This window comes from Bos taurus, chromosome 29 (assembly GCF_002263795.3).
Source record: "Bos taurus isolate L1 Dominette 01449 registration number 42190680 breed Hereford chromosome 29, ARS-UCD2.0, whole genome shotgun sequence".
Classification (NCBI taxonomy): domain Eukaryota; kingdom Metazoa; phylum Chordata; class Mammalia; order Artiodactyla; family Bovidae; genus Bos; species Bos taurus.
The window spans coordinates 11,635,685-11,654,040 of NC_037356.1; the positions used below are offsets into that span (position 1 = coordinate 11,635,685).

An 18,356-nucleotide genomic window follows, 5' to 3' on the forward strand; every position below is an offset into this window, starting at 1 on the left:
TGGCATTTAGTATCATTCACTAGAATTTTATTTTATTTTTTCAATTATTTTTTCAAATGCCAGTGACATATGATTTTAATGGATTGTAGATTACTGTTGTAGTCTTGGACTGAATAGATTACCTGTTGGCCTTGAACTTTTTGGAACAGATGGTCGGAGGCTAACAGTGTTGATAATTTTCCAATTCTTTCATTTATTTTTACACAGTGGCTTTTAATAAACCCTGCCATGGTAATACATAGAACCACACATGTGACAGAAGTGTGATCTTCTTCATCTTTTTTTACACAATACCAGAAACTTTGAATCTGTTGTTGTTGTTCAGTCACTAAGTCATATCCAATTCTTTGCAAGCCCACGGACTGCAGCATGCCAGGCTTCCCTGTCTATCACCAACTCCTGCAGTTTGCTCAAATTCATGTTCATTGAGCTGGTGATACGATCCAACCATCTCATCCTCTGTCATCCCCTTTTCCTGCCTTTAATCTTTCCCAATATCAGGGTCTTTTCCAGTGAGTTGACTCTTCACACAGGTGGCCAGTGCATTGGAGCTCAATGTTGGAGCCTAGTGGTAAAGAACCTGCTGCCAAATTCAGAGATGTAAAAGACCCAGGTTTGATCCCTGGGTCGGGACGATCCCCTGGAGTAGGAAATGGCAACCCACTGCAGCATTCTTGCCTGGAGAATCCTGTGGACAGAGGAGCCCAGTGGCTACAGTCCGTGGGGTCACAAAGAGTTGGACACAACTGAAACAACTTAGCACACACAACACACACACACTCAGATCATCTAATTGTCTTCTCTACAGCAACTGTTAATCAGTAAAGCCCCTTGTCACATCGTGATTTGAAATTTATATTAGTCTCTTTTTTCTGTAAGATTTGCTTGACATTTGAAGAAAAAACTCAGTAAGAGAACTTTTACATCTTTTACAGAAAGAAGGTCTGTTTCATTTGCTTGAAGGGAAGCTGGTAGACAAGAGGAAACGTAAATGAGGCATTGAAATAATAAGGAAAAGCAATGGACTCAAAGATAAGATCACTAGATTGAAGCCCCTGGCAGCCAGCATTAACTCTACCTAACTGATCTTGGGCAAGTCACACCCATCTTTGGTTGCCTTAGATCAGTGTTACCCCAGTGTGTTTTAAAATATGAAAAGAATCTATAGGACTTTCCTGGTGGTGCAGTGGTTAAGAATCTGCCTGCCAATGCAGGAGACACAAGTTTGAACCCTGGTCTGGGAGGATTCCACATGCCACCAGGCTCCTAAGCATGGGCTCCGGGACACACAGGCTTCATAGCTGTGATGAAGCCCATTGCCCTAGAGCCTGTACTCCCAACAAAAGAATCCACTGCCGTGAGAAGCCCTGGGGCCACTGCTGGAGAGTAGCTGCTATTTGATCTGTGAAGACCCAGCACAGCCGTAAGTAAATAAGTAAAATTTAAGAAAAACATTAAAAAGAAAAGGATCTATAGTCAAATAAGTCAACTGGTATCTCACCTCTCTTGTAGATTCTCAGCAAACTTTAGCGTGTTTAGGAGTCTGTGAAGTCTTCCAGTCAAGGAACTAATTTAACTTTGATTAGTACCATAGCTTTCAAATATATTCTATTATGAAACCTTTTTTTTTTTTTTTTTTTTAAGGAACACTTATGAGACACCTACTTTTTAGTGGAGTCACTCTGGGATGTGCTATGTGTGAGCATCTCTTATTTTTATTCCAAAATCTGCATCGTATGGTGAGAACATAAATAGATTTAGGGAGGATGAGTAGAAACAGTTTAATATTCAGAATGAGTGTTAATTGTGAGGACCCAGTATCACTTTGTTTCACCCAAATATCAATAAGAAAATCATCTTGAAGACCATGCAGATATGTAGGCATTATCTGAATAATGAAAAGGACTTTAAAGCACTTGGTTTAGACCAACCTTAGATAAGAACTGAAGCTGTAACTGCCTCTGCACAGAGCTCTTTCCTCCTACCAAGACACCATTTCCTCTTTAAAAAAGATCTTTAACCCCCGGCACCTCCTGACTCCAACACTTGAGAGATGGATAGGGCAGTCATTGCTGCTCTTCTTACTTTCTGGAAGAGAAAGTTGGACCTCAAAGATGCAAACAGATTTTCAATATTATATAACAAATAAATTGCGAGATTAGATTCAGACCCAGATAGCAATTTTCTAAAACCACAGTCCTTTCAGCAGTTTACTCAACCCCTCTGGTTCTCAATCTTGGTTATGTGTTTGAATCTCATGGTAAGCTCTTGAATGCTATGCATGCCCAGGCCTCAGTCAACTCTGAATAATCAAACCAGAAATCTCTGGGTTAGGAGCCAGGCCTCATTTATATATTTTTTAAGTTTTCTAAATGAGTCTGTTAATAATGTGCAGCCAGGTTAAGAACCACAGTCCCGCCTTAACTTAATCCCATCCTATGCAGCTTGGCTGCTCAACTGCTTCTCCTGAGGATGATTTCCGAGATAACTAATACTCATTCTATCTAGCTGGTTTAGCATTTTAGCAATTTCCAGTAATGGGTTGAAAGACATTTAGCAATAGTTCACCCTTCAGAATCTGTCTCCTATAGTTAGATTACATTCTGAAACACTAAGAAAAAAAAAAAAAAGCTGGATAATTATTTCCTGGTTGTTGTTCTCATTGTTAAATCATTAAGCCGTGTCCAGCTCTTTTGTGGTCTCATGGATTGTAGCCCACCAGGTTCCTCTGTCCATGGGATTTCTCAGGCAAGTATCCTGGAGTGGGTTGCCATTTCCTTCTCCAGGGGATTGTCCCAACCCAGGGATCAAACCCATGGTTTCCTGCATGAGCAGGCAGGTTCTTTACCACTGAGCCACCAGGGAAGCATTATTTCTTGGACTCCCTTTTAATTTCTCTCAAGTGCATTAAAATTACAACATAATGCAAATACAATGATATATTTTATTTAAGGGTTAAAGGGTTTAACATAAAGAGCTTTTATGTAAAGGAGTAAAGCCTTCCATTATATTATTTCTTTCACTTATATTCAGTTTAATAACCCTGTTAATAAAACTTGCTCTAGTCATCATATATTGGTAGCTACTACAGAGGAGTAGTTTTAAAATTCTTTTAACATACCCCACAGTAAAACACAAAAAGTTCCCTCTAGTAGATGTATATTTCTCTACTCTAAATGCATTCATATGTTGTTATGGTAACATATTATGCACATTTTAAACCATACACACACAAAAGAAAATGAAGTAGGAAATGGCACCCCATTTCAGTATTGTGTGAAAAATCCTGTGGACAAAGGAGCCTGGTGAGCTGCAGTCCTTGGGGTCGCACGAGTCAGACATGACTTAGCTACTGGACATGCACAAAAATATAGGTGAAGATCAATGTGATAAACATTAATAAAAATGTTAATATTTCTTCCTGCACCCAGCGGATTGCCCTGGAGTCCCTATCATGCTGTTCATTTGCTGACCGCTGCCACAGAGAAAGCTGGAGTCAATCAAAACATCACTGGCACTTGCTCTCTCTGTGTCTATGGAATGAAAGGTTAAGAAATACATTAATGATTAATGGAGGAGGAAGACATGCACACTGTTGAAGCTTTGATTATGTCCCTCATAAGCCGATGTGACCCGGCGCTCACGCTTTGTCCCAGTCTTTCATTGTTACGTCCGGTGCCTGACGCACAGTGAGTGTCCAATGAAATGACCTTCATTCTTCATCCTCTCCTCTCTCAGTCAGCCCACAAATGTAAAACAGAAGCACAGCACAAATGCCTCATTCTTCCTTAAAATAGGAAATTTTTATTACTTTTCCTTTTATATGCCACATTATTTTTTCAAACTTATTTAGTGGATATTTCAATGTTTATTAACTAGCTCTATTTACAGTATATCAGCTGAGGAAATACAAAGATGAAAACAATATCATCTTTGCCCTTGAGAAGGTCAGTCTTCAAGATGGATAGAGGCACTGCAGGAGCCAGTGTTTTATAAGATCGTTTTCATAGAAAGAACCTTGAACAGGAAAAAACTGTTTCCAACATTAGGATCAACAGAAGTACCATGTCTGATTATGAAGTTTGATTGTCATTCATATGCTGCTTTATATTATAGTGTCTTTTCAGGTTCATGGTATCATTTAATTCTCAAAAACAAAGTAAATCAATCAGTATTACCCTGTTTTACACAGAAGAAAATTAATATTTAGTAAACATGTTGTTGTTCAGTCCTGAGTCACGTCCAACTCTTTGCAACCCCATGGATTGCAGCATGCCAGGCTTCCCTGTCCTTCACCATCTCCTGGAGTTTGCTCAGATTCATGGCCATTGAGTCAGTGATGCTATCTAAACATCTGATCCTCTGTCACCCTGTTCTCCTTTTGCCTTCAATCTTTACCAGCATCAGAGCCTTTTCCAATGAGTCGGTTTTTCACATCAGGTGGCCAGAGTATTGGAGCTTCGGCTTCAGCATCAGTCCTTACAGTGAATATTCATGGTTGAGTTCCTTTAGGATTGACTAGTTTGATCTCCTTGCTGTCCAAAGGACTCTTAGGAGTCTTTTCCAGCACCACAATTCAAAAGCATCAATTCTTTGGCACTCAGTTCTCTTTATGGTCCAACTCTCACATCTGTATATGACTAGAAGAAAATTAATACTCAGTAAATATATTAACTACAAAATTCATAAACTAGAAACTGATAGCAGATCAGAGTCTACATTCAAAATTACTCTCATTATACCAGGTTGCCTTCATTTTTAAAAATACCTAGGTTTTATATGTGGCTATTATTTTTCATAAATCTAACTAGTCACTGGGCATGATAAATCAACTTCCTTCTTTCCCATTCCAATTTTCTGTTACTCATTAGATCATATTGTATGTGTTTCATAAAGAGCTACTGCACTTAATTTCTAGTCTCCCTTATTTAAGGTTTCAGTTCTTGTTCATTTTAATAATGAACCATCCATCCTTAGAGAAAAGTGAACGTCACTAATTCTCTCTGTCTTCCATGGAATATTTTGGTATTTTTTTCCCTTTCCATCACTCAGTCATGTTTGACTCTTTGCAACCCCATGGACTATACAGTCCATGGAATTTTCTAGGCCAGAATACTGGAGTGGGTAGCCTTTTCCTTCTCCAGGGGATCTTCCCAACCCGGGGATAGAACCCAGGTCTCCCGCATTGCAGACAGATTCATTACCAACTGAGCTATCAGGCAAGCCCTCAAAAAGTGAAAGTCACGCAGTCCTGTCTGACTCTTTGCAACCTAGGCCGAAATTCTCCAGGCCAGAATACTGGAGTGGGTTGCCATTCCCTCCTTCAGGGGATCTTCCCAACCCAGGGGCTGAACCCAGGTGTCCCGCACTGCAGGCGGATTCTTTACCAGCTGAGCCTGAAATTTGTAAGTTTTTTTTTACAGTGTTTCTAGAGTGTCACATTTCCTTGTTCTGTGTCTTAGTGCAACTTTTATGTCGCTAATACTCCCAGTTTGTCTCACCATGTTGCTATTCCTGAATGACTATGGAAAGGTCTGTGTCTCGCCATCTGTACATGGCTCATTTCTCCTATCATACTTTCTCCTGCCCCTACACCTCCCACCTTGGTACCATCACATGTGTATTTGCTAACACTTATTTGAATTCCCACAACACTTGCCGTCTTCCTTTCTTACAAGTCTCCGGGCACCTCTTTCTTCAGCCTCCTTTGTCAGCATCATGCTCCTGCTTCCATTTGAGAGAATGAGTCATCTCACCTCCAATCTCTCTGTCTTGGCCTCGGTCCTCTGTCCTATTGAAATACATGGCCAGGCTGCACACGTGTTCCTTCTATGTTGCACACCCCACGGAAACACTTCATTCAAATGCACATGATTTTTTTTTCTGAAACCAGGCCAGTTGCTCAGTGTTCACCATGATAGGCAGATACTTGATGCAAAAAAAAAAAAAAAGGAAAAAGAAAAGGAAAAAAAACAATGAAAAACAATGACAAGAACACCCAGCCAATCAGTAAAATGTCCCTTCTCTGTGTGTACAATCAGCTCCAGCTGTAGGCCCTTTATCTTGAGAGTTCAGAGGATAATGCACACATATAATTAACCCAAATAAACCCACTTTCGTGAAAAACATTTTGAAGACTTCAGCACAAAAGAGCATTTTTTGGGTCCAGATCCTGTACTATTCTGAATATTTTAAAAGACCGCACAGAAGCCTCATCAACAGTACTCTAATTAAACTCATCAGTTCGCAGATGTTTACAGGAAAATGCTCAGCGAAAATTTTCACCAAGAATTCCTGTTTCCTGAGGAGAGAAACGGATGATGACAATGTACAGGAGCTAACAATAATGAGCACTTTAATGAGCCTGCCACTTTACATGGGTCAGTATATTTAAATCAGTAACCCATTTGAGGCAGTGATTCTTCTCATACCTATTTTACAGATGTCAAAACTGAGGCTAAGTAGGTCAAACAAGTTTTTCAAAGTCAGCTAGGTAGTGTCAGGACCACAACAAGTCCTGGTTTGTGTGACTCAAAAGCGTGTGCTCTTAACCACTACATTATTTTGCCAGTATCACACCGTCTTCCATGATGGAAATCAGTGTAGATCTTCCAACACTTCACAGTCACCAAAGAGAGTATGCTGCTGCTAAGTCGTGTCAGTCGTGTCCAACTCTGTGCGACCCCATAGGTGGCAGCCCACCAGGCTCCGCCGTCCCTGGGATTCTCCAGGCAAGAACACTGGAGTGGGTTGCCATTTCCTTCTCCAATGCATGAAAGTGAAAAGTGAAAGTGAAGTCACTCAGTCGTGTCCGACTCTCAGTGATCCCATGGACTGCAGCCTACCAGGCTCCTCTGTCCATGGTATTTTCCAGGCAAGAGTACTGGAGTAGGGTGCCATTGCCTTCTCCGCTGACTGAACTACTACTGTTTTAAATTACCAGTATTTCCCCCAATATCCTCTCTTTCCTCACTCCTCACTTCCAACCTCTCCTCTGCTTCTGTTTTCTGCTCTAAAGATTTTTTCCTGGTGGTCTGAGAGTCTGTTAAGGGAGTCATTCTCAGAAAACACACTTAAAGATAGCATTTTCTAGCTTGTTCCAAGGCTCAACATCAAGATGGAGGAAGTGCAATTTAATAAGTGCTGGCCACATCTCTTTTTCACTGATAATCTAATGAGCTGTGTGCTTTCTATATCCTGGGGAGAGAGACAGTGAGCCCCTGTCAGAAACAGAGCTTTTGTGCCACTTGTAATCTAATCCAGTTGGTTTCTGGCCTCTAGGGTCTTTATCCATTGGCTCCTCTCTGCTTATGGCAATAAATTCTTCCCCTCTTCTCTTTTTTCAATATAGATATTTCTAGGGTGCATGGTCACAGTATTCAGAGCTACCTTAGGCAACCACCTTTTAAGACAAGACAGTTCTATACATTTTAAACCATATATATGAGCATTATTTGTAAATATTCATTATCTAGGTATAAGTGGTAGTCCTTAAAAAAAAGTGATTGGTCAAACATATAAAAAGGTTTTGGAGAAACAGATATATCAAGCAACTTTCCATTTTATTTATTTTTGACTTTGTCAGTGTATTTGGCTGATGCAATATGTTGTCATCACTGGATTCAGCAAGAAGGATAATGATTGCTCAGGCTTTTATAACACTTAGGCATTCACATCGCTTCCATATGCAAACTTAGAAAGAGACTCTGTTCTCCTAAAGGAAGAAAGAATAGATAATGTAAGTCCTAGGAACCAACACTCAAGGGCTGTCTCGTTTTCATCTTTCCAGCAGAACTGTGATCCAACTGATAACTTTGCCACTTGGGGGCTGTGTGACCTGTCTGTTGCTGTGTTAACCTCCAGATATTAGTTTTTCCCAGAGTAGGTCTAATTATTAATGTCTACCTCATGGAGCTATACTGGAGTGGGTAGCCATTCCCTTCTCCAGTGTATCTTCTAGACCCAGGGATCAAACCCAGGTCTCCTGCATTGCAGGCAGATTCTTTACCGTCTGAACCAGCAGGGAAGCCCCATGGAGCTATAACCAGGATAAATTATGTAACTTACGTCAAAATATACACATAGTATTTCCAAGATATATGACATACAGGTGCTAAATAAATGTTAGCTCTTATTAGTATTACTATCTTTTTTGCTATTTGTCTAAAAGCTGCCATCATCAACTGTGTTTACCATGCCTGTAGTCCCGCAACAATCCCACTCTGCATGGGTCTAGTTTTCTATCCATTCATTTCAGAATGTGAGTCTCATGGGAGCGGGGACTGTGTCCATCTGAAAGAAGCAATAGGGATGAGTGGTTAAGAGTCTCTGGAACCAAATCATCTGGCTTTGATTTTTGCCTCTACTACAATTAGGTCAATGACTTCGGGCAAGTTTTTTTAACCGCTTGGACGCATGCTTTTCTCATCTGTAAAATGAAAGTAATTACGTGGCTAGTCCATAGGCTATTGAGGGATTTGATGGTGTTTATATATATATAAAATGATTTCAAACAATGCCTGACATGAAATAAGGCTTTGTAAGTGTCTGCTGTAATTCTGATTATCATTCTTATTGTTTTATCACTATATCTCTAACGTGTAGAACCGTGACTGATACGTAATAGGTATGTAACAAACGTTTGATCAATGAATGAACAAGTGCTAGACATTGGAAGTACAAAAAGAGTTAAGAGAATGTTACTTCTCTAGAAGAGAACAGTACAGACATTTACAACTCAATGGAGAGCTCAGGGTCCGCAGTCAGGCTCAGTTCCATTCTGTTCCAGGGCCCCTGACCTGGCTGCACCACCAAGGATTAAGTGGCATGTGGAATTTATGCAACAACATGAAGCAAAAATAAAAAGCAATGCTACAAGGTGTTAAATGACTGAAGTGTTGATTAGATACTACAGAGAATATGTGGGAATCCAAGCTATTTTATTTACATTTATATTACATTGATTTGAATTCCACATCATTTCAGCAGAAACCAACTAAAGAATTGCTACATATAAAGAAAAATAGGAGTCAAGTAAGGATAACCTAGGTATTTAAAATATTGCCTCAATATTTGAAAACCATTTAAGAGAAGGTGCCTCAGAGACCCACTGTAAGCCACCGCCATGAAGAAATAATTGCACTGGTATCACAGGCTTTTCTCTCCAACAGAGAGAAGTGGCTGTAAAAGCCGACTGCAGCAAGGTACTCTTGAACTTGTTCATTTGGAAAGCTCTATGTTCCAACATTAGCGCTCTTTCCTTAGAAAACAGACTCATGTTAAATGACATTTTGATGAGAACAATTTTTAAAGTGAGAAAAGCCAAGCCTGGTGAAGCTGTGGGAAGACAGGGCTCTGATATATCTGCAGTATAAGAGGAAACTGGCTCATGTTTCCATAGGGCACTTTGGAAACAGGTACCAGAGGCCTTGGGATTCCCTGGTGGCTCAGACAGTAAAGTATCCCCCTGTAATGCAAGAGACCTGGGTTCAATCCCTGAGTTGGGAAGATCCCCTGGAGGAGGACATGGCAACCCACTCCAGTATTCTTGCCTGGAGAATCTCCATGGACAAAGGAGTCTGGTGGGCTACAGTCCATGGGGTCACAAAGAGTCAGACATGACTGAGCAGCTAAGCATGCACCAGAGGCTTTATCATATTCATTTAATTTGGTCCAGTGTTCATTTGTATGATTTATCCTGAAGACATCATCAGAGTGGTGCACAAATATAGAAAACAGTTTATTGCAACACCACTTGAAATAAACTAAATGTGCTTTAGAGATTAGTTAAATCATTATGTTAAGGCACAATGATTTATAGGAAACAAAACTCATCTTGTTGAAATACATACATGATAGAGGCTAATGGTTGCTTAAAGTTGAAAAGCACATTCCAAAGCAATGTGTGTAATATGGTCACAATCATTCAAAGATATATATCCATATAGGGAGATTATGGATAATTTTTATTTTTATCTGTTGTTTTCGTTTTCTTCCATGAATGTATATTGCTTTTGTAATCAGTCACTATAGCATAAGAAAGACATTTGACCTCTTTGTTCCATTTTCCACAACAGTATTCTGATTTCTAATATAATATATTGCTTCCTCATAGGAAAAGGCAGAAACAGCCTTATTTTTTAGTATCTGTACCTTATCCGCTTCGGCTAATGCCATTAATCTATCTGTTCTGTCAAAGTATAATATAGATACTGGACTGTAATAATTATGATTTATTCTTTGCTTAAGCTCATAATTTTGTATATCTTCTTGCCTGGATAGTTCTGGCTAATCACCTGCATAGATTTGGCTCTAACAATGAATTTTTCCCACTTTCAGGTAAACAACTACAGTTTAGAAGAAGTAACACATGAGGAGGCAGTAGCAATATTGAAGAACACATCAGATGTAGTTTATCTAAAAGTTGGCAAACCCACCACCATTTATATGACTGATCCTTATGGTCCACCTGATATTACGCACTGTAAGTACCATGCTTAGAGTCATCTTTGAACAGCAGGCCGGGTTTTCAAAATTGGAATTCTATAAAACTTGGCAAGATCTTCTGCTTGTTTAGCCTGTGGAAATACCGCAGAGGGATCTTGTACTTCATTTGCCTTGGGGGTCTTAGTGATGAGTTGGCAGGTTCGCCATTACAGAAAGGCTTAATAATGTATGTTATAGACAGTGTGATTACAACAACATAAGAGCAACATTGTTTTTTTTAACTGAAGTATAGTTTACATACCATGTATTAATTTCTGCTGTACAGCAAAATGATTCAGTTATTCATATATATATATATATATCTATATGTTCTTTTTCATATTCTTTTCCATTATGGTTTACCACAAAATATTGAATATAATTCCCTGTGCTATACAGTGGAATCTTGTTGCTTGTCCATTCTATATTTAATAGTTTGCATCTGCTAATCCCAGACTCCCAGTCTATCCTTCCCTAACCCCCACTTTCCCTTGTCAACCACAAGTCTCTTCTCTATGTGTGCGTCTATTTCTATTTCATTGATAGGTTCATATCTTCAGTTCCCCGTATAAATGATATCATGTGGTATTTGTCTTTCTTTTTCTGATTTAACTTCACTTTGTATGGTAATCTCTAGGTGCATCCTGGGTGCTGCAAATGGCATTATTTCATTCTTTTTCATGGCTGAGTAGTATTCCAAGGGGCGACACATTTTTAAAAATTTTTGATTTAGAGTAACCATTTCTGGAAGCTTAATTGCAGCTTTACGATGTTGGATTCATTTCTGCTGCACAGCAAAGCAGATCAACTATACGTACACACATACCCACTCTTTTTCAGATTCCCTTCCCGGTTAGGTCACCACAGAGCACTGAGTAGAGTTTCCTATGCTATACCGTAGGTTTTCATTAGTTTTCATAGGTTATTCATTTTTAATTGAAGGATAATTGCTTAACAGGGTTGTGTTGGTTTCTGCCAAACATCAGCATGAATCAGCCATAGGTGCAGCTGTGTCCCCTCCCTCTTGAACCTCCCTCCCGCTTCCCACCCCATGCCACCTCTCTAGGTTGTTAGAGCCCCAGTTTGAATTCCCTAAGTCATATAGCAAATTCCCATTGGCTATCAGTTTTGCATATGCTAATATAAATTTCCATGTTACTCTCTCCATCAACCCCACCTGCCCCTTCCTTCCCCCCATCTCCGTGTCCATAAGTCTGTTCTCTATGTCTGTGTCTCCGTTGCTGCCAAGGGCCAGCACATTTTTAAAGGCTATTTCTCAAGCCCCTAAAGCACAATAGCTCTCCTGCCATAGTAGTCTCTCTCCCTAGTTCAAATCTATATAGTAACAGAGTGGAAAAGGAGGAGACTGGCAAAATAAACTGGGAGAGCACTGTTCTTCTTCCTGGGGAAGAGGATCTTGCCCTCAAATGGTGAAATCACGCTCCTTAATCACCATCCTTATAGTCCTAACCTTTTTCAGAATTTGATATATTGGCAAGAAAGCCAGATAAAATTTTCAGTCACTAAGACAGTGGAGATGGGCTGGAGGTGGGGGCTTCTTGAGCAACAACTAACAATGAGATGTTGTGCTCAGTTCTCACAATGTCCATTTCTACATAAGCCCCATGGTTTCCCCTCTTCCTAATAGGTCAACAAGAAGATTCTCTCTCTGGGGACTAGATTTGGAAGCAATTCATTTTTCTGATGTGAGTTAAAGGGACAGTTTTGGCAGCATCAGTAAAAGTGCTCATTCTGAAATCTTGAGCAACCAGTTGTGAGATTGAGAACTCAGAATGTCTTTAGGTCCTGTTATTAATTAGTAACTCTTAAGCAAGTCGTTTAACCTCTTTAGATTTGGATGTTTCTCTTGAGGGAAATTTAAATGTTGAATGATTTTGTTACCTGCCCATTACATCGGCTATTGGTTTTCTTAATGATTGTCAAATGACTTCCCTCAGAATATGTCTTTTTGTCAAGCAAGCAGTAAGGTGAGATCAGCCTTACCTTAGGATATTAAAGAGTTTTAACTTTCAGAGTTTTTCAAGCCAAATAAAGAAAAACCAGTCTTCAGGCTCTGTGAGCTTCTTCTTGATGGGCATATAGGACATTTCTTCTTTCTGTCAGAAGAAAAAAGGAGAAAACAAAATTTGCTATTCAATTCAAGAAATATATAGAGTAATTTCAGCACATGTAAAATACCTTATAAGGTAATATGTGAGATCCACAGGAGATACAGTCCTGGCCTTCATTGAAAGGAAGGTTAATTCAGGTATATAAGTAACAGCAGTATTTGGCAAACTGAGAGGGGATGTACATGCCATGAGAGAGGTAAAAAGAAATGTCCTTTGGGCACTCAGAGGAAAAGGATATCTCCTGTCTTTGGAAGACCAGAAAAATCTTCATGCAGAAGGTAGCATTTGAATTGTTTCTTGAAAAAATGGATAAGATTTCAGTATCAGAGATGGGAGAAGAGACAGAAGTTTTAGGTAGCTGGTAAAGTGGAGCAAAACTACAGATATTAGGAAGAACAGGGTTTATTTAGGGACCATAGGAGATGTGTAAGAGGGGATACCAAAATGAGTCAGTCTTCCAAGAATAATAAAAGGGAAAGTTTATATTCAGTACAATAGTAGCAATGGAGAGTGTGTAAGCAAGAGAACATCATGATCAGACCTGCATTTCTCAGTGTATAAAATGGATCTGGGGAGAGAGCAGGGACAGGAGATCCAGTTAGCTTTTTAGTCACCCAAAAGGGGGGTGAATTAGGGTGGAGGAACTGAAAAGAAAGGCCAGAGTTCTTAGCTTTTCTGGGATGGGAGAATAGTGTATTTAGGGATTAAAGTCTTATACAGTAACTTGCTCCAAGAGCCTTCTGCTCTTGATGGTTTGATATTAACTATGTGAAAAGAATGTGAGCCCTGCAATTAGAAAGCTAACATTTTTATTTCAATAGAACATTAATCATTGTTCTGAAAAATGTGAGTGCGGGATCTTTCCTCCCGTTTTTCTTTTTTTTTCTTCCCGTTTTTCTCTTCACCTAATTATATGAACTGGGCTTACAGATAAAACTGTTATTACATCTTTCCAATCCTAAAGGTCACCATGTGCTTGTACATATTAAATGCAAAAAAACAGAAACTCCCATCTCTTGAAGGATCACAGAATTCTTAGCATGCAGCACAGCCTTTCTATTTTTAACAGGACTGTAACATGACACATTGAATCACCCACATAACAGATTTCTTTTTTTTTTTTTTTCACTCCTTAGCTTATTCTCCACCGATGGAAAACCATCTTCTCTCTGGCAACAATGGCACTTTAGAATATAAAACTTCCCTGCCGCCCATCTCTCCAGGAAGGTACTCACCAATTCCAAAGCACATGCTTGTTGAAGACGATTATACCAGGTCAGATATGTTTGTTGGTTAATTGGGTTTGCGACCTTTACCAGGAAAGAATTGCATTTTCCTAACATGGCAGCTGTTGCTTCTCAACTCTATTCAAGCTTATTATAGTCTCACCTGAAGTGGAAACCTGCCAAGACTTACAAGCAATGTAATTGTCCTCTGTTGGAAGCAAAACCACAAATCCTTCGTGGAGAAATTGTAATGTACACACATCCATCACTTGGCAATTTATAGGACTTTCTGATATCTAACACCATTGAGGTTTACAGCTAGTATTATTATGTAGGTATTATTACTCAAAGAGAGAAAGTGGTGCTGAGGTTCAAAAAGAAGGAAGTAGCATACCAGTGTTACGTATCTGGTAAGTAGAAGAGTCAGAACTAAAAAACTGTTTGGTTGCTTGCTTTTATTCTAAATTTCATGTTGTGGCCACCACTGGCCACACACAATTCAATGAACTTGGGGAGTCAGTCAATCCTCCCTTGAGTGCAGTAACTGCAGGTAGAAAGGAAAGGAGTGAAATTAACTCCAAATGGTTTGAATTTAATATATCTCATTAATTTCTAAGGGGAACAAGATAGGATTTTAGGGCAGAGCAAGAGAACCACATGGCTTACCCCACAAAATAAAACTAAATTTAGCTGGCATGCCTCTGAAAAAGTCAGATCTGATGCTTTACAGAAGACCAGCTCAGTTTACTTCATGGTCCAGTCAGGATTCAATAAATTTTGGGTGATGAACGAATGAATGAATGTGTGTATGAATAATAGGAAATGTACATTTTTTTCTTTTTTAAGTGTTTTTGTTCTAAAGTAATGTGTGCTCATTGCATTTGGTGAGGTAATGCAGAGATGTTCAAGAAACAAAAAGCTCCCTCAAACCCACTGAGCTTCCCAGTGTGGCATTGTGGCCTGAACCTTTCATATCTTGCCTGCTGCTGCCGACTCTGTGTGACCCCATAGACAGCAGCCCACCAGGCTCCCCCGCCCCTGGGATTCTCCAGGTGAGAACACTGGAGTGGATTGCCATTTCCTTCTCCAATGCATGAAAGTGAAACATGAAAGTGAAGTCGCTCAGTCGTGTCCGACTCTTAGTGACCCCATGGACTGCAGCCCACCAGGCTCCTCCATCCATGGGATTTTCCAGGCAAGAGTGCTGGAGCAGGGTGCCATCGCCTTCTCCGACCTTGCCTGATGTCATACAAATGTGCAAAGCATACTCAGGTGTAGGTGGAGTCTGACATTGTTTTTAACAAAATAAGTTTGTATTTTACACATAGCTCTGCAACTTGTTTTTTTTCCTTTGAGAAATACTTTTACCCAAAATGAGTTTGCCTGTAGAAATATACACTTTTTCCCCTGAAAGTGTTTGTGTGTAAAAGCGATAGCGATGGATCCTTTAGTTTTGTATGCTGCCTGTCTCCTGAAGTCATTTGTCAGCCCTTAAAAAAATTGAGGAGACTTCCTGCTGCTTAACTTTCCTCTCTGGTGCCTGTGTATGCTTTGGTCTTTTCATTCCTTTGCCATTTCCTTTTAAATGATTAAGCATTTTCCATTTATTTTGCAATTTCAGGTTTGCTGAAGTAGCTTGTTACATCTTTAGCCAAGGAATGGAATGTTTAGATGCTGCAAATGTACATCTGGGGTTTAAATCAAATATAAACCTCTTCCTATGCTGAAACGTCTAATCTCTATGCTCTTAATTAAAATGAGGGCTGCCGCAAAGATAATCCTCGTGGTTCTTTAAAGATTGTATAAATACAGGCACCTTTATTCACCAGAACAATAATCTATTTGCTCTCATCCTATCGCTAATATTTGATAGGATTTTAATTTGAAAATGCCATTTATCTTTCTAGGCCCCATAGTGAATTAAAATTTATTAAACCCCATTTATAATCCAGGCCCTTTGCTTGCTCATTTACTTAAACTATCCTTTTAATCCTCTCTGAAACACTGAAAGAAGGACCGTCATCCCCATTTTAGAGATGCAGAAATTGAAGCTCAAAGAGGTTAGGGAACTTGCTTGGGGTCATACAGCTTTTAAGTAGGAAAACTGGGTGCCTTGCCAGCTTTAAAGTTCTGGCTAGGAGGAAACATGTTAACTTTCTCCTTATTTTAAAAATGAAAAGCAGGTTGTGTAAAACTGTTTTCATCATAGAAATATGTGGCTCGAAAGAGACCGGAGAGACAGTCAAGAATCCGCCTGCATGCAGGAGACCAGGATTCAGTCCCTGGGTCAGGAAGATCCCCTGGAGAAAGGAATGGCTACCCACTCCAGTATTCTTGCCTGGAGAATTCCATGGACAGGGGAGCCTGGCAAGCTGCAATTTATTGGGTCACAAAGAGTTGGACACGACTGAGTGACTAACACATGCATACACACACACACAGTTGTTATAATATTCAATCTACCAATTCACATGGAATATTTTAGATGGTGTGAGAGAAAGAGATTTCCTTTTTTTGACAGTGATATACCCTGGTATCTTACTTCTTGCCTGCCTCCTCCTTTGTTCTCTGGCAGGACAATCACATAGCTTACATAAAATCTTCTGAATAGCTGGTGCCTGCAAAACTGGTGAAATAAATTTTATCACTTCGCACACACCCACACCTCTCCCCCACATCCTCACCACGGCTGTCTGTTCTCACAGGTACTCTGTGATGGAAGGCATTGCCACAGGTCTCAGGGGTAAATATTTTCTCAGAGGCATATTCATTACCTTATTCATGAATATTCATTGACTACTTCCCACTAGACAGTGAGCACTGCAGTAGGGATGCAAAAAGAAATAAGAAACAACATCTCTAAGAACTATCAGATTGGGATGAAAATATATATGAGGATCCCCCAATACCTATTCCCTGATCATGCAGACCCCCTCTGTGAAGTTTTCCATAAAGCCTATATTCATTTTTTTTAATCCTGAGATTTTGGTCAAAATTCCCTTCCTTTGTGGTAATCAATGGCAGTTACTTATCCTTACCTAGAAAATGAAACATTGGCAACTTGGTGTCAGTCCTCATTTTTTAAATGGAAAAGTTCTATAAAATCCCAAAGTGTGGGAACTACTAACAAAAACAAACAAAACTAGATCAGTTCAATGGAGTGCTCTTGTGTGGCCTCCAGCACCTGAGCTGGCACTCAGTTAATATTTATAAATGAGTTTTTTGAGTTGTCCGTGAACGCCACACAGGAACAGCCTGTGACATCAAATGAAGTTTTAAAGAGGAGATAACTTGGGTTTGAGGTTGAAAAAAATGTGTAGACTCTCTTCATCAGAGAGTCAAAGGATTAGGAAGGGCATTCATGGTAGGGGGTAGTGCACACATACTCAAAGGAAGAATGTAAAATAAAATGAATATATCTGTTATAGTTTGAATACAAGACTCTGAAGGAAAACTACCTACCTTTAAATTATCTTTATGGTTCTATCCTTTCATTCGCAACCTAGTCATAAGATTAGAAATATATAGAATAGTAAAAACAAAAAGATTACTACTATGCACCATTAAGTGCTTTAATATACTTTATCACCCCTATATTATGTATATAATATCCTATTCTTGATTTAGGCAGGTAACAAAAAATGAGTTTAAGTAATTTTCTCATGCCATACAGCTAACAAATAGCAGAATCAAGCTTTGAGTTCGTGTCTGTGTTCAAAGTACTCATTCCCACGCCCCCACCCACTATCTCATACAGTTTCTTCCTAGGGGAAAAATGTTGAGTAAAGAGGATTATGCTTCTGTTAGGAGAATGGTCCTACCACTTACCACCTAGATAACCCTGAACAAGTCTTTTAATGTCCTAAGTCTTGATTTTCTCATCTGTAAATTTGTTAAAATTATTACTCTCCTAAGGCACTATAGTGGCTTACCTTTGTGGCCAGTTTTTATTTTCCTAAAATAGTAAATCAAGAGAATTAATCTTTAATGGTGTGACTTGGGCTGATAGGAAAACAGTTCTGTGAAATGGGAACCTTCCAACTATCTATATAATTATATCAAATTGGCAGTCTTTTGTTCCAGATGTTCATAATATCTTACTCTATCTGTTGTGAGAAGTATTTTCAATCTTGCTGATTTATATTCACTTTTGCTGGAGAAATATAATAGGGTTTATAAAAAGAATTTTGATTAGAAGTATGCTATAATGACGTACCTGGATTTTTTTTTTTTAACCTCTTTTACTGTTTCAGGATATGTGTACCTGAGTAAGCTGAGAAATTTTGTTTTTCCATTGATGTAGAGAAAGGAAGTCTAAACAAAAAGGCCTTGGATAAAATTCTCTTAGTAGAAACTCTGCTGAGTCCCTTATAAATCAAAATTATTGTTATGTAAATACTCTGGTCTTCAATTTTTGGAAAATAAAGCTATTACAATGATGCTGAGATGGTTTTTTGGCTCATAGAATTATAGACTATCAGAGTTGGAAGGGCCATAAATGAATATAGAGTCT

The 18,356-nt window shown here is 39.2% G+C and overlaps 1 protein-coding gene and 1 long non-coding RNA gene across 17 annotated transcripts in view; one reads left to right on the top strand and one right to left on the bottom strand.

Annotated features, from left to right (window-relative positions):
* The window catches only part of DLG2 (discs large MAGUK scaffold protein 2), a 2,323,126-nt gene that overhangs the window by 1,702,999 nt on the left and 601,771 nt on the right, over positions 1-18,356 (top strand). For all 15 annotated transcript variants that reach the window (XM_059883216.1, XM_059883213.1, XM_059883215.1 and 12 more), the window contains 2 exons: positions 10,339-10,483; positions 13,754-13,892. In XM_059883216.1, the coding sequence (XP_059739199.1) occupies positions 10,339-10,483; positions 13,754-13,892 (284 nt within the window). The remainder of the gene's footprint in view (positions 1-10,338; positions 10,484-13,753; positions 13,893-18,356) is intronic.
* LOC112444875 (uncharacterized) overlaps positions 7,544-18,356 on the bottom strand; it is a 52,060-nt gene continuing 41,247 nt past the window's right edge. The window contains exons 4-6 of one of the 2 annotated variants that reach the window (XR_009493426.1): positions 12,490-12,602; positions 8,194-8,292; positions 7,544-7,714 (exon numbers count right to left, since the gene is read on the bottom strand). This is a non-coding gene — a long non-coding RNA (uncharacterized lncRNA). The remainder of the gene's footprint in view (positions 7,715-8,193; positions 8,293-12,489; positions 12,603-18,356) is intronic. The other variant, XR_003033266.2, reaches the window with a different exon arrangement.